The sequence below is a fragment of the Lithobates pipiens genome, unplaced genomic scaffold (assembly GCF_037356315.1).
Source record: "Lithobates pipiens isolate NorthernLeopardFrog02 unplaced genomic scaffold, aLitPip1_a1.2 Scaffold_23, whole genome shotgun sequence".
Classification (NCBI taxonomy): domain Eukaryota; kingdom Metazoa; phylum Chordata; class Amphibia; order Anura; family Ranidae; genus Lithobates; species Lithobates pipiens.
In genome coordinates this window covers 132,720,689-132,737,531 of record NW_027507785.1, presented here as the reverse complement: position 1 = coordinate 132,737,531, position 16,843 = coordinate 132,720,689, and the positions used below count along the sequence as shown (strand labels likewise).

Here is a 16,843-nt window from a genome sequence, read left to right as displayed (position 1 = left end):
CCCAGCATCCACTGCTCCATCTCGCACATGCTCATTGAGTGTCCTCTTTGTTTCCCTACCTTTTGCCTCATGTGCTATAGTGGTAATGGCTGATAGAGCTGCCTGCCCACTTTCAAAATGGCAATTTCGGCTTGACTGTGTCCCCCACGGATTCCTGGGAAATAGCTAAAAAAGTTCCCAGGGACCATTGCGAAGCCGATAAACACGCCTACTCCCACGGGAGGAGAGCCCGGAAGTCGGCATAAACATTAAAAATAAAAGGTAAATACTGCATATTATTTTATTTCAATGGTCATAACTGCATCTATGTTCCAAAGCCATTTGAATAAGATGAACTTGCGATTTTCTGTACAAAACCACTTTAAGGGATCATTCAAACAGGTGGCTGGTAAAAAAAAAAAGGTGGTTAATCAATGGTTTTACTGCCCATCAACTTCCCCCTAAAGCTGCAGCAGCGGTTGGACAGGTTTATACATATACCCTGGCAGAAATTATATCACATATCAGTGTGTAGGACTGCTGCCATACGCAGTTCATTCACGTTAATGGGGCTGTGCAACAACCATATTTAATGCATGCCGTTGCGGCACAGTAAAGCCGGCTTTTCAGGGTTAAAACACATTGTGAGGAGACAACCTATTGCCTTCCAACCATCCTCTGAAAAGCGATTCATGTAGTCGCACTACTACTAGCCGCAAAATCTGCTGGACCTTTGTTATTTACTATTTTGTGAATGGAAGAGTTTTTTTTTTTTTTTTGTAAGTGCCTTATTTATTTTAAGCATGAGAGACGGTGAAACTTTTAATCATTTTAAGTGAAGAAACATATTGACTGTTTTTATTTACATTTGCAAAATTTACGAACTAAAGCTTTATTGGTTTCTGCAAGTTGCTTTGTAGGTCTATAAACCAAACTCCATGTTCCTGTGGAGTCTCAGACAGAGAACAGCACCTCCCCATTTCTCTATCTCTATCTAGATAAAGCCATGCCTGCTGTAAATACTATGCCATGCCTTCTGCTATTTAGCAGAGAACTTCCCCTCAGTCCTTCGGGTCTGGTATGGATTTGAAGGGGAACCACAATTATTTTTTTTTTTTTAAATGGTGTGGGGTCCCCCTCCCCCAAAATCCTAACCAGACCCTTATCTGGGCATGCAGCCCGGCAGATCAGGAAAGATCAGGAAAGGGGGGTTTACGTTCTGGCAGAGTTCCGTTCTGTGTCTCTGCTAGACGATCGGCGAGTGTCGGCGGACATCCAGTGCTTGGCACCCACAGATTGGCTTCTTAGCAGTAGAACGAACTACCAAGCTATTGATGCTTGTAGATGTGCTTAAATACGTTGCACACATTACAAGCAGCCATAGTTTTTTCTGCCAACATGCTGCTGCCGGGAGGAAAGGAGTCTAGGAGAGATCGCAAAACGTCCAGTGTGCATGAGACCTTAAAAAAACACTTTAATAATAATGGAACCAACATCTTTAAGGAATGTCATTATCATACAGCATACTGGCATATTGGAAACAAAGAATATCAAAACCTAGAAGATTCAATGAGCAAATTGGCAAAACATGAAAAGTGTTATTTAAATGGGGGGAAAACAATATTTGTATTTTTGTCTGCTGTCAATGAATTTCCAAAACCTGCATTGTTATCTATAGGGGGTGAGTGGGTTTAGTTTTGTATCTTATATATGTGATGTTGCTGTCCTTATAGGGAAGAGAATGGAAAACCTAAAGATCCTCCTTGGATTTCTTTGGTGGCAGCAAGTGAGCCTAAAAAAAGGGCTGCCCCACTACCTCCATCTGTAACGCAGATTAAGGATGATGTGGAAAAGAGCTCCAAAGAATCAGAAGACGTTGCAAGTCAGAGCATCTCAAAGCTTGAACCCTACAATCCATTTGAGGAAGATGAGGAACAGGAATCGGATGAGAATACTCTAAAGCCAGGTCATCCATGGTATGGAATTACCCCAACCAGCAGCCCTAAAGCACGAAAAAGACCAGCACCCAAAGCTCCAAATGCTTCTCCTCTGGGTAAGAATGTACCAGTAGGTACTAGGCCTAGTTTTGTTTATACAATATATGTATATGTATCATTTAATGGCGTGATGCATGAAAGCGTTATAACTTATACCAGATGCATTTGGAGTCTTTAAACCGGCGTTCCACCTGCAAATTTAAATTTATTTTTTTAAAGTCAGCAGCTACAAACACTGTAGCTGCTGACTTTTAATAGGACACTTACCTGTCCAGAGAGCCTGTGATGTCGCCCCCCCCAAGGCCGATCTGTCCATCGAATTGGGTGCAGGAGCCGCCATTCTAATTAATCACATTTCCCAGAAGACATTGGGAGGGCTCGCCAAAGAAGGGGATATCCTGCGTCGCGGACCAGATGGATCGGAAGTACAGGCTGTACTTTATAAAAAGGTAAGTTAGAAGAAAAAAATAATTTTTAACTAGCCAAAAATGAGCAGTGGAGAGGCCGTCTTTCATTTAAGACCACCTCTCAAAAGTGGGTATAACTCGGCTTTAACTAGTTCTGCTTTTTGAATGTACTATGTACGTCCAAAGAGTGAAGAGTAAAGTGCAGCTTGTGCCCATTTTCCACAGCTGGCTCCCGACTGCAAAGTTAAAATCATCCAGGATTCTGTATATGCCGCCCCTTCCCCTGTGTGAAGAGTAAGAGAGGGGAGAAGAGATCAGCCCTGTGCACGGCTGCATCTATTCTCCCCTTACTTCACCTTCACACAGCATTTGAGAAGTAGCACTAGCCACTGCTAAGTCCTGCTGTGTAAGTCTATGGATCGCGACTCCATAGACACACGGATCGGGAGTGCGCAGACTACGCTTCTCCCCATAGCAAGCGGCTGGCTATGGGGGACAGAAGATGAAGAGGAGGAGCCAAGATTGCCGCCGGGGACCCCAGAAGAGGCAGATCGGGGCCACTCTGTGCGATATTAATGCACAGAGCAGGTAAGCATAACATGTTTGTTAATTTAAAAAAAAAAATGATTTTAGTAACACTTTAACTAAACTAATGAGCTGTAAAGGCGTTTAAAACTTTGCCTTTGGATATTTCTGGGTATCATAGTTTTTCTGTGTCTCATGGGCGCTGTCAATTTTGTAACTTGACATGTTTGGTATCTCTTTACTTGATGTAATCCCCATCTTTTATGTTACTAAAAATTGGGTATTATGTTTGCAAAAAAATTTTTTTTCTGAAAACATGCATTTGATAAAGTTAGGCAAATGTTATGTGGCATATAAAATTGCAACTGCCACCATTTTATTCTCCAGGTTCCCTGCTTTCAGAAATTGTCTATAACGTTCTGAGGGTTTTAGGTAACTCTTGTAGCCAAAAATGCTGATTTTTACATGCGTGCAAAAAATGTAAAAGTTGCTGTAGAGACGTAAAAGAATAATTATGATTTGTTACATTGTGTGATAATTCTTAAAGTGCTTGTAAAGCATTCCTGGCATTAAGGTAAAAAAAAATGTCTCCATAGCAGTGTGAGACTTGAACTTTGAGTGTATAAGCTCCCAGTCCTAGGTCCAGAACTGATTGCAACATGTACAGAATGTGATGGACTTGTGGATCCAAAGCATTCAAGGAATGTGTCTCTGAGAATTGAACAAATTTCTCTCATATTCTGTAATATGTAGCATTGTTACTTTTCTTCCTGGAGGCTGAACAGCTTTGGAACTTAAGCTTGCTCAGCTCAACTTCCATGCCCTCAATACTTATGCTTCTAGAATCAGATGGTGCACTTGACCTTGAAAAAAGGACGAAAAGGACTACTGGTATTCTCAGAGGCTTGTCAACTGCCAGAGAGGATAGCAGCGTAAATCATGGTCTGAGAGGTTGGAAAGAAATTACCGCCAAGACAGTCACCCTTTCCACTGTCATCCTCTGCAGGAATCTCAAAATTTGTGGGCTTCGTGGATACACATACCCCAGCTTGAAGTCCCAGAGCTATTGCCAGTGCATCTGTTTCCAGAGTTTCCTTGCAAGCATACTGGGAGAAAAAAATGGGGCAGCTTCGTATTCCTTGGAGATGCCATAGGTCCACTTATGATGTGTCCCAACTTCTACATATCATCCTGAATAGTTGATGTTTCAGCTGCCATTTGTTGTTGGCATTCTGGAATGTATGTTGCTTTTGGGGAAAGCAGATTCTCTTCCATCCAGGAGAGAATTGGATTGGCCTCCCTCAAAAGTAAAGCCAGCCATAAACTGTTTGAATCTTAATGGGTTTAGCCAGAACCAGCTGAGATTTGAACCATATATGTGCAGGGTGCATGTACCCAAGTTGATTGATCGATCAACTTGGGTACAACCGGCCTTTTGGATTTTACATGCAATTATAGCCGCTAGTAATAATCATTGTGTTACATAGTTACTTAGTAGGTGAGGTGCGGTGTATGTACCTGGCCGGGGGTCCCCTGGGCCTTAGTGGGGGATGTGCGCTGGCTTTCAGGGTCTGCTTTCATTCCCTGCTTTTTTACTGTCACAGTGGGGTATTCAGGCTGTTTGCCATGAGGAGAGGCCACTGTGTGAGCCACGGCCATTTTGCAGAGGCCGTGGCCATTTTCCTGTAGCCTTATGCAGTGTATATGCTGTCGGCCATTTTCAGGAAGGTTCGGCGGCTATTTTTTTTGGTGAATGGCCAGCAGCCATTTTCCTGTAGCCTTAGCATGGTTTACCTCTAGTGCTGGTGTCTGTATACTTCAGAACAGCGCAGCTTTTACTCTGAGCACTTCGTGACTGACACAGGGCAGAGCAAGCAGCGGTAGCACAGCGCAGTACTCGGTCAGGGTGGTGAGTCCTGCGGGGGGGCCCCTCAGTCTGCGAGCAGCTAGGAGGGTGGGATTTTGTATACCTTGCCTTAAGTGCCTGAGTTGGGGCAGGCGAGTGAGGGTTAGCATGGCGTCAGAAGCCAGCGCTTCTTCCCCAGACATCCCTACTATTGCAACCGGCTCACCTGCACAAAATGTGGTGCCTATGGATGCTTTGTCGGTGGTCCTGGAGACCTTTGTTGCCAGGGTGGAAGTGGTGTGTGGGCGCAGGGGGGGGGTAACAAATGCCCCCAGCCCCACCCCCATCTTCTGGGGAAAGCTCTGATTCAGACTCGGGCCCCGCGGTGACTGGCGGCCCCTGTTCTGGCGTATCAGAGGATGCAGACCAGGACCGTTTGGACAGTGAGGATGACTCTCTGTCCGGGTTAGCGCAGGAAAAAGCGCTAGTAGGAGCACTTATCGCAGCAGTGAGGGATACCCTGAAGATACAGGAAGCAGCAGGAGACATCTGCAGAGGTGGCAGTCCCTTTTGGGTCCAGCGAACCGGCCCGCACGCCTAAGGTGTTTCCGTACTTGATTTATTTAGATAAGTTAATCTACAAGGAATGAGGAAGCCCGCAACGGGCCTTTTCAGTCCCGAGAAGAATGGCGGTCCGTTACCCCTTTGAGGAGAGCCTCCTGGAAAAAATGGGCATCTCCTCCGGTTGTTGACCCCCCTGGTATCCAGGTTGAATAAAGTAACCACGATTCCGGTAGAAGGGACTCCTGCCTTCAAGGACCCTGCCGACAGGAGGGCAGAGGCAGTGGCCGGGTCCATGTTTACGGTGGCGGGGTCAGCGTTACGACCTGTGCTGGCCATGGCATCGCAGACACTTACTGAACTGGAGAAACGACAGACTTCCCCGGTCTGCGTAGAACTGGCAGATCAGTTGGTGCACATGGCCTTAAGTATGTCTGTGATTTGGCCCTGGATACGGTCCCCCTGCTCTCTAGAGCATCAGTATCGGCACTGGCGCTATGGCGCCTGATTTGGCTGAAATGCTGGTCTGCAGATCAGGCATCTAAAAAAGCACTGGCGGATTTGCCCTTCCTAGGTGAGAGGCTATTTGGAGCCTCGCTGGATGACATTATTAAAAATGTTACCGATGGGAAGAGCACATTGCCCCCATGGTCCAGAAAGGGTAAGGAGCCACACCGTAGGCAAGGGGCCCTCTTTTTCCGATCAGAAACAGCTCTTTCGCCTGCCGGGGTTGGCAGGTAAGCGTTCCCAGTCCGACAAGGTGCCAACTGAAGGACAAAAGCGTCCCTGGTTTCACAAACCAAACAAGTCTGGGAGCAAAAATGTTACTGCATGAAGGTTTGCCCCCGTCCGACTCAGGTGGGGGATCGCCTTCGGGAGTTTTCAGCTCGGTGGACCTCCTTACTGTCTGACCAATGGGTGTGTGAACTTGTTTCATCAGGATACAAGATTCTTTCCCTCCAACCTTCATCTGCTTCTGGCTCGTCGGGAAGCCCTGTTCGGGGCAGTACAGGACCTGCTGTTGTGCCGGGTAATAGTACCTGTACCGACACCAGAAAGGTTTCAGGGATTCTGCTCCAATCTGTTTGTAGTCCCAAAGAAGGAAGGGGTACATCCAATCCTGGACCTCAAGGCCCTCAACTGTTTTGTGAAAGTTCAAAGGTTCAAGATGGAATCCGTTCTCTCCGTGGTCACTGCACTCCATCAGAGGGACTTCCTGACGTCCTTGGATATCAAGTACGCATACTTACATGTACCCATATGCCTCAGGCATCAGAGGTTTCTGCGATTTGCAGTCGGGGAAGAGCACTGCCAATTTGTGGCTGTCCCTTTTGGTCTGGCGTCAGCACCCGACTCTTCACCAAGGTGTTAGCTCCAATTCTGCCGTTGTTAAGGCAATGTGGGATCGCAATCGTGGGTTACCTAGATGACCTCCTTTTGAGGGCAGTTTCCACCTCAGAATTAAGGGAGGATGTAGCGATCACCATACAGACTCTCCGGGAATTTGGTTGGGTACTGAACTTAAAAAAAGTCAGTGTTAGTGCCGACTGAACACCTGGAGTACCTGGACTTACTGCTGGACTCCTCAGAAGCAAGAGTTTTTCTCCCTTCAGACAAGCTGCAGACTCTTCAAGCTGTAGTGAAGTTGTTGGTGAACCGCAGGTGGTCATCGCTGCGCTTCTGCATGCGTGTCCTTGGCCTCATGGTAGCCACTTTCAAAGCACTTCCATATGCTCAATTTCACACTTGAGTCTTGCAAAAGGAGATTTTGTCAAAATGGGACAAATCTCCGTTATCCCTGGATTATCAAATTTGGGTGAGCCAGCTAGTCAGGGATTCCCTTCTCTGGTGGCTGAGGTCTCTGGCCCTTTGGACCAGGAGATCGTTCCTTCCTCTCCATTGGACAGTGATCACGGACGCCAGCCTGATTGGTTGGGGGGGGGGTTTGGGCGTAGAGTCGGCCCAGGGCCTTTGGACGCGGGAAGAGTTCCAACTGCCGATCAATGTGCTCGAGCATCGGGCGATCAAGCGGTGCCTCTCCACATGGTCACGGAGGCTGCAGGGGCGTCCAGTCAGGATCCAGTCGGACAAAGCTATGGCAGTGGCGTATGTCAACCATCAAGGAGGCATTAGGAGCTCGGCTGCAGCACGGGAGGTCGCTCACATCCTACAGTGGGCAGAGCGGCACGTGCCAGCCCTGTCAGCCATATACATTCCGGGCATAGAAAACTGGCAGGAGGACTACCTAAGTCATCAGATGCTGAACCAAGAGGAATGGTCGTTGCATCCAGATGTATTCTGGCTCATTTGCCTAAAGTGGGGCACACCAGATGTGGATGTCTTGGCTCAATCGGAAAGGTGCGGAGGTTTGTGTCCAGGATAAGAGACCCCTGGGCGGATGCGTTGGTGGCTCCATGGGGGCATTATCAGCTGATTTATGCCTTCCCTCCACTAAAGATTCTGCCACGTCTGCTACGCAGAGTGGAAGCCAAGGGGATTCCAGTAATTCTGATTGCCCCAGATTGGCCTCTGTGTCTTTGGTACACCAACCTAGTACGACTGTTCCTTGGTGGCTGCCGATGCGAGAGGACCTTCTATCGCAAGGTCCGATACTTCATCCTGCTTTACCGTCGCTGGTTTTAACGGCATGGCTGTTGAAATCCAGGTACTAAGGGACCGAGGTCTGTCAGACTTGGTAATTTCCACTTTGCTGAGGGCACGGAAGTCATCTTCTCCGAAGATTTACCATCGTACATGGAAGGCTTACATCTCCATGTGTGAGGAGATGGGGTGGCGACCATGCACATACTCAGTTTCCAGGTTCCTTCTGTTTTTACAACGAGGAGTGGATCAGAAACTTGCCTTAAGCACCATCAAGGGGCAGATATCAGCCTTGGCTGTCTTTTTCTAGCGTCCCTTGCCGACTCACTCATTGGGGAGTACATTTGTGCAAGGATTCGGCACGTAGCCCCTCCGGTTCGACCACCACTACCTCCGGTTTCTTCATAAATTTAGGCCAAAATGTATTCTTCTACAGGGCTCAAAATTTCAAGTTTTGAGCTACTAGCCAGGCCTTAAGGGTTACTCGCCCTAATTCCTCCCCTAAACACGCCCTCCTAAATTATCTAAGGAAATTGCACTTAAATGTTTTATGCAGAATTAAGTAAAAGAAAAGAAATATCAACAACAAATTTATCAGTGCAGCCTCACCAGTGCCCATCAATGTAGCGCGACCAGTCCCCATCAGTGCAGCCTGACCAGTGCGCACCAATGCAGCCTCGCCTGTGCCCACCATTGCAGCATGACCAGTGCCCACCATTGCAGCGTGACCAGTGCCCACCATTGCAGCATGACCTGTCCAGAGGAAGAGAGAGGGGAGGAAGAGGAGAGCCTGCCAGATCATCAGAGCGGGGATTGCCCACTGTAACCGCTTTCATTTGAATTGCAGTCCGCTCGCACACGGTCTCACCTCCTCGCCTGCCTCCTTTGATAGACAGAACATCGATCAAATGCTGAGAAGTGTGACGTCTATCAAAGTACCCGAGCCAGGAGGTGGGACTACGTGCAACGGGCGAGCAGACTGCAACTCAAATTAAAGCTGTTACAGGGGGCAATCCCCACTCTGATGATCTGGTCGGCTCTTCTCTTCCTCCCCTCTCTCTTCTGCAGGGAGAACGGCTCCCATTCAACCTGCCAGCGGTGCTCACCCCCCCCCCCCCCAGAGGCGGCAGTGCTCACCCTCGGAGGCAGCTCACGTTCGCCCTCAATCATTTTTCTCTCATAAAATGCCAGTAGGCAAGTGGAAATTTTGAGGGCTATTCTATTACTTGTCTTTAGTGAAAAAAAAAAATCATTCAAAAACTGTTGATCTGCCTGAAATGCACTAATTTATCAAGTTTCTATTGTGGACGTACAGTGTTTTTGTTGCCTTAAGTGGTGTCACTCCCCTCAGTGTCTTTTCCCAAGCTACAAATTAGGAGGGCTCTTTAAGATAACAGAAATTTTGCACAGGACATGGGACAGCTCAGATTTACTGACGAGTTTGACAGTTTTTTCCCCACTTATCAAACCGATATATTAAAATGCTTTCAATTGTACAATTAACAGACCAGAATGGAGCAAATAAGAGAAGTCCATTGTTGGGGTCTGCCTACAGTGCCTTGAAAAAGTATTTCATACCCCTTGAAATTTTCCACATTTTGTCATGTTACAAACAAAAACGTAAATGTAAAAATAGCGTAATTTTACCGCTGACGGCGCTCCCGCCCCAGTGTGAAAGGGCCTTAATGTGAATGGGCTGCCGTATGCGTGACACATGCTTCAGCATTTGAATCGTGCTTTTTAAGACCCCTTTCACACTGGGGTGAGAGGTGTGTCGGCGGTAAAGCTCCGCTATTTTTAGCGGCCCTTTACTGTCAGATTTGTGGCACTATTCGCCCCCTAGCGGCCAGTTTTTCCCACCTATAGTGGCCGAGAAAGGGTTAAAAACCACTGCAACGCACCTCTGCAGAGGCACTTTTCCGGCGGTATAGCCACGCTGCCCCATTGATTTCAATGGGCAGAAGTGGTGAAGGAGTGGTGTATACACTGCTCCTTCACCGCTCTAAAGATGCTGCTAGCAGGACTTTTTTTACCGTCCTGACAGCGCACCACTCCAGTGTGGAGGCCCTCGGGGCTTTCACACTGGAGACACAGCAGCGGCTGTTTCAGGTCGGTTTGCAGGCACTATTTTTAGCGCAATAACGCTTGCAAAACTACTCAGTGTGAAAGGGGTCTAAGAGATATGTGAACAAGGCCCAAGATGTAGTGTTTTTCGGGTCATATAATTCTTGCATGTTACAAGAGTGGGGTTTCAGAGTGGGGAGCTCAGCACAGCAGTTTTCAGCATGGGGATTTTGCCACTTAAAGCAAACTATTATCAGCAACTGCACTGGAGTGTTAATTAACCCCTTCCTGCTCACAATCGATATATTAACCACTTCAATACAGGGCACTTAAACACCTTCCTGCCCAGACCAATTTTGAGCTTTCAGCGCTGTCGCACTTTGAATGACAATTGCGCGGTCATGCAACACTGTACCCAAATGAAATTTTTATCATTTTTTTTCCCACAAATAGAGCTTTCTTTTGGTGGTATTTGATCACCTCTACGGTTTTTATTTTTTGCGCTACAAATAAAAAAATACCGAAAATTTTGAAAAAAAAAATGTTTTTTTTTGTTTCAGTTTCAAAACTTTGTAAATAAGTACGTTTTCTCCTTCACTGATGGGCACTGATGGGGCTACACTGATGGGCACTGATAAGGTGGCACTGATGGGCACCAATGTGGCACCAATGAAGTGGCACTGATGGGCGGCACTGATGGGCGACACGGATGGGCGACACGGATGGGCGACACGGACGGACACTGATAGGTGGCACAAATTGGCACTGATAGCTGGCACAGATGGGCGGCACGGATGGGCATGGATAGGCGGCACAGGTGGGCATGGATAGGCGGCACGGATGGGCATGGATAGGCGGCACAGGTGGGCATGGATAGGCGGCACAGGTGGGCATGGATAGGCGGCACAGGTGGGCATGGATAGGCGGCACAGGTGGGCATGGATAGGCGGCACAGGTGGGCACTCAGGCGGCACAGGTGGGCACTCAGGCGGCACAGGTGGGCACTCAGGCGGCACAGGTGGGCACTCAGGCGGCACAGGTGGGCACTCATAGGCGGGACAGGTGGGCACTCATAGGCGGCATCGGTGTTATAGTAATGGATGCCAATCAGTGCCAAACAATAATGCATGCCAATCAGTGATGCCCATTGTGGCCACTGATTGGCATCCATTATGGGCACTGATTGGCACCCATTGTGCTGACTGGCACCCTGGTGGTCTAGGGAGGATTATGGGTTTTTATTACCTTTTCCCTGGTGGTCTAGTGGTGTCCCTGGTGGTCCAGTGTGGGCATCCTCGGGGGGGCTGTGCTGATAATCGATCAGCACAGACCCCCCCTGTCAGAGGAGCAGCCGATCGGCTCTCCTCTACTCGCGTCTGACAGACGCGAGTGAGGGAAAGCCGATCACCGGCTCTTCCCATTTACACTGTGATCAGCCGTGATTGGACACGGCTGATCACATGGTAAAGAGTCTTCGTCGGAGACTCTTTACCGAGATCGTAGTTGCCGGGTGTCAGACTGACACCCCGCAACAACGATCGCCGCGATGCGCGCCCCCGGGGGCGCGCAGCGGCTCATAATCCTAATCACGTCATATGACGTCCGGTTAGGATTATGAAACCACTTTGCCGCCGTCAATTTGTAATAGGGCGGGCGGCAAGTGGTTAATTTCACCCCATATGATGTCAAATGTAAAGAATACATTAGTATATGTTCTCCCTATCATGAACAAGCAGTTGACACTTTATGCGGTTGCGATTCTCAGTCCTGGCTGTGACAGCTGGGTCCCCCTGACAATCAGCAGAGTGATTTTTTTGATCATGTGGTTACAATGTCATTTGTGATCACATGCAGACTGATGGCTTAATGGCTAAAAATTAAACACTGCCTTCTTCTGTGTGCAACATTCATCTGTATTGCATTCCATCTTAATGTACTTGTCCGAATCCGTTTACCTAAATAAGGATAGAGAAAAAAAAAGTTAACAATTTTGTGTGTGTTCGTAAAACGGTGTCCCAAATAATTTTTTTTTTTAAAGGCTGGGTTCACACTTATGCAATTGCAGACATTGCATGTGACTCGTACCGCAAATCACATGTGATGTCTGTACAGGGCGAATCCAGCCATACAGTTTGTATGGCTAAAATCGCATCGCATCGCATTTGCACCAAAGTGGTGTAGGACCCTTTTTTTTTTTTTGTCCACACTGGAATCGGATTGCATGGGTGTTCAGATCCATGAGTTGCTATTCCACATCTCGCACTGCATTCTGTGAACCAATTTGGGGGTGTCATTAACTTTTTATTTTGACACCCGCAGCGGTTCGCCGAGCGCAGTCTGAACTGTCTGCGATTTTAATGCCGTGAGGGAACCCGCGCAGGAATCGCTGTAGTTCCTGCATCGCACCAGTGTGAGCCCAGCCTAATAAATGTTTGTATGCAGTGTACTTCTGAAATACATGCACAGTTTCCTATTTTTTTGTCCTAATAAAAATGATGTAAGTACATAAAAATACTTGTTGATCCTGGCAAAAGCCCAGTGAGCTCTTAACCTCTTATGTATCCTGCCTCTGTTGCACAAAAATCTGAAAAATACTTATTCAAGAGCACTGGGATTTTAACAATTATTGGTTTGAAAAGAATGAAAAGAAGCATCATCTGGTTCTGGTAAGGCCGCTCATATAAAGCAAGGTTCCCGTTTGGTGGGTACTCAGATGGTGACTCAAAGCATTTGTAGATGGACTTCTGTACCACCACAGTGTCCCTACAAAATTTTCTGGTCTCTGCTGAGCTGCCCAAATTTTGATTCATGTATGGCTGGTTTTATTGTGTGTGTTTTTGTATTGCAAGACCATTTCTTGATTTATCGGTTAAATATCAGTTTAAGTGCTACTGTAACTGTACATTTTGTGTGGATCCTCTTTTTTTGTTTTACTTTTTTTTTCATTTTGTCTTTAGCCCGTCACTCAAGTGATCTGGCTTCCCGTCTGTCTCATTCAGAGCCTCCATCTGGCAGCCCATCACCAGCACTAAGCACAGAGAGCCTTCCCACAGAACCCTCCACGATGGGTCATGAATCGGAAAATGTTCCTAAAAGCTCCTCTGAACCAACCATTCACTCCCCCACCACATCTGGACCTTCAGATATAGGGAACACAAGCATTGTCAACCATTCCACAGCCAGTAGTCACGATGTTAGTAATCTGTCCGCCAATACCAGCCTCTCCTCATCCAGTGACTTGGCCAATACAAGCGAAGTACAGGGAAGCCTTTCCTCAGAAAAGAAAGATTCCTCTTCTGACAGTCTACAAATAAATCCCAGCCAACAAGCTTTATGTCATCCTGATCCAACTCTAACAACCCCTTCTCCAGATGCTAAGCAACCAGTAAAGGTAAGTGTAAAAGTTTGGAAGACAGTGGTAATAAATACTGGTTAAAAAAAAATATTACTGCAAGTAAAGAACAAATGTTTTCTTAGCTACCTGTATAAACATTTACACTGAGTTTGGTGCTAAAATCCACTTTACCGGGCTAGTAAAAAAAGTCAGAAGGCTAATTAAATCTGGCACTCTAATGCTGGCCATACACTATACGAAAAATAGTTCAAACCCATTTTCGAAAAAAAAAAACATTCTGCCAAGAGAGCAAATGATAGTGCCATCATGTAATGACCGATAAATCATTCAATGTACATAAATGAATCAGTTTTGTGTTTGTTTTTTTCACATATACCTAGTGCAAACAGTTTGGACAGGAAGCACATTAACAAACATCAAACATCTATTTAACGCTCGTTCGGCAGAAAATTTCCATATTTGTCCTTCGTTTTTTCGGCTCAAAAACATCCCAGCCAATTACCGATTTGTGCCCATTAACTGGCCGAAAAATGAACAATCTGTCTATATGACCAAATGTTGGCCATTTTTCTTTTAGTGTATGGCCAGCATTACAATGTACACTAAAGTGGTTGTAAACCCATTACAACAACCTTATGCTTCAGGTAAGGCTAAGGCTGCACGGTTTAGGAGATATCCCCTATCCCCTGCATGACGTTGGCACATGCGCACTGGGGCAAACCGTATGTGCCGTTGCTTCAGTCTGTGTGCCGCTACCGGCATGCGCGGGAGTGACCTCATTGCAGCTCCGGCCAATCACAGCGCGTGAGCCGCAATACCAGGAAGTAACCCCCAGGAGAGATGTCGCCAGCCAGAGGGAGAGACGAGGGTGGCTGCGGGGGCTTCGTTCTCAGGTAAGTAAGTCATAATGAGCTAGTATGCTATGCATACTAGCTCATTATTTAAAAAGTAAGCTGCGATGTAAAAAATGATTATAATGTCATATGATCACATATATGATCCAACTCTGTTAATGGACACTGTACAATACTTACTGTACCATATTACTATAACAGGTTGAAATTGTAACTATACATCCAAACTATAAGCACATGATTTACAGTTATTAGGATGATGAAAAACCCTATTGAAAAATTCCATATTAAAGTGCTTAGAATGAACAAAAGTAAGCGACACAGCATAAATTCATAAAAAACTAATCCTCACTGGTTCACTGATGATAGGTGACTTAAAACGATAATTCACCTATCATCCTAATAACTGTGATTCATTCTCTTATGGTTTGGATGTATAGTTACAGTTTCACCCTGTTATAGTAATATGGTACAGTAAGTATTATATAGTGTATTGGGGGCCCTATAGTGTCCATTAACAGAGTTGGATCATATATGTGATCATATGTCATTATAATCATTTTTTTACAGCGCAGCTTACTTTTTAACTAATTGATTTATTGTGTGTGTCGTACATTGAAGTTGCAGCAGTATTCACCCTTATTCATCACATCACAGTCGGTTGAGTGATTTATTAAGTAATTTCACCTTTTTGACATACTAGCTCATTATGCCTTTGTCTTGCAGGGTTTCCTTTTTTTTTCTCTTTTTTTTTTAACAGGGTTTACAACCACTTTAAAGTGCTATTAAACCAGCTTACCAACTAGTTTAGATATATTGGATGCATCAGTTTTCTTGTTTTTGGCTTTTTACCCCTGTTTTCCCCCGGTGATCTGGCCAGTAACACACCTCCGGTATTAGTGAGACACAACTCTGGAGGAGTCAGTCTGGGGGGGGGGGGGGGGGGGGGGGAGATAGTGTTAAATTTATTAGGCATATTTAGATACACTAACAAATTGAAGCCAGACTCTAGATCACACTTTATAATCAGTTACAGCAAACTGTCTTTTCTTTTTGGGATAAAGGTTTTAAATGAATAAATAAAAGCTGATCATTTTAATCACACCTGCTAGTGTTAAGTGGTTTGTCTCATCCACGTAAACTGATACATTCTGCTGGAGAGCTGGAGCTTGTGAAATACAAGAGTTGCTATTTGGATCACCAGATGAAAATAGAAAAAAGCCTAAAAAAGGTAACTAATGCAGCCATCACATCTAAGAATTGGGAAGCTGTAGTATAATATGTGTTTGCTCTGGGGTTTAATACTGCTTTAACAAATACTTGGTTTATTTGTTGTTTGACTTTATATTATCCTTTTTAGAAATGTAATTATACTCCTGTGTCCTGTTTCACCACTTAAAGGGGTCATAAACCCTCAGGGTTTTTAACCTTAATGCATTCCATGCATTAAGGTGAAAAACCCTTTGTAGTGCTGCAGCCCCCCTGCTCCCCCCCCCCCCCCGGTTTTACTTAAATTGACGCTGTCATCCTCTGTCTGGGAATGAGCACGCCATCTGTAGCTGGTGTCTAGTGTCCCGAATGGATAGATTGATAGCAGCGCAGCCGTTGGCTCCTGCTGCTGTCAATGAAATTCAATGACGGGGCGGGGCCGAGTCCTGCATTCTGTGTGAATGGACACAGATGCGGGACTTGGGAGCACGCCCGCACTGGGAACATTTTTGATTAGTTCCAGTGCATTTTTGATGCGTTTTACTGCGTTCCAGTGTAGGAAAAATGCAGCATGTTCTACTTTTTTCTGGAACCCAAAAGCCCTTGAACTGACTGCACTGGTGTGAACTATGGCATTGGAAACCATATAACCTGCTTTCCATGCGTTTTTGATGCAAAACAAAAGAACACTGGACTGCATGTGGTGTGAACTGGCCGTAAAACTATTGCAGTTATAAACAAAATTAAACATGGAAATATTTGTATTGGTAATTACACAATCAAATAATATATTTTAGGACATATTTAGTGTTATTTTGTATGCAAACATTAAGTATGCATGTGGGACAGCTAAATTCTCACAGCCTATTCAGGTTGTGCCTCCTTGGTTAAAATGCAGATTGGTTTTTGTTCCGTCCAACCCTTTTAATGTTCGTCTTCCAGTTGGCTTAGAATGCTTAAAAAGTACCATATTTATTGGCATATAACACGCACTGTTCCCCCTTAAAAACAGGGGGAAATTGTGGGTGCGTGTTATATGCCGATCTCCACCATCTGTGAGGGGCGCCGACTTTGACCGAGCCAAGCCGAGTGTACTGTGTACTTGGCTCCACTCGCAGTCACGCCCAGTCCCACCTCCTAGCCTTTACGTCCCGCCATTGTACCAGTGTTGTGTCCATTAAAGGAGCCGGGCCAAGGAAGCGGGACGGGGCGTTACTGCGAGCAGAGCCGAGTACACCGTATGCTCGACTTGGTCTATGTCAGCGGTGAGATGAGCCGAATATCTCGGCAGCGCTAAATGTAAAAATTTAAAACGCAAACATGCTGCAGTTTTGGGGAAGGCTGCAGATGGACACTGGGGAAGGCTGCATTGATGGGGATTTAAAATTTAATTTTTTTTTTCCCTTAAACTTCCCTCCTAAAGGTTTTTTTCCTTAAATTTCCCT

The 16,843-nt window shown here is 45.9% G+C and overlaps 1 protein-coding gene across 4 annotated transcripts in view; it reads left to right on the top strand.

Annotated features, from left to right (window-relative positions):
* The window catches only part of MICALL1 (MICAL like 1), a 198,907-nt gene that overhangs the window by 143,885 nt on the left and 38,179 nt on the right, over positions 1-16,843 (top strand). For all 4 annotated transcript variants that reach the window (XR_013262343.1, XR_013262342.1, XM_077452390.1 and 1 more), the window contains exons 8-9: positions 1,713-2,032; positions 12,938-13,371. Coding sequence is in view for 2 of the 4 variants with exons in the window: in XM_077452390.1 (XP_077308516.1) it covers positions 1,713-2,032; positions 12,938-13,371 (754 nt within the window). In the remaining 2 variants the exon portion in view is untranslated. The remainder of the gene's footprint in view (positions 1-1,712; positions 2,033-12,937; positions 13,372-16,843) is intronic.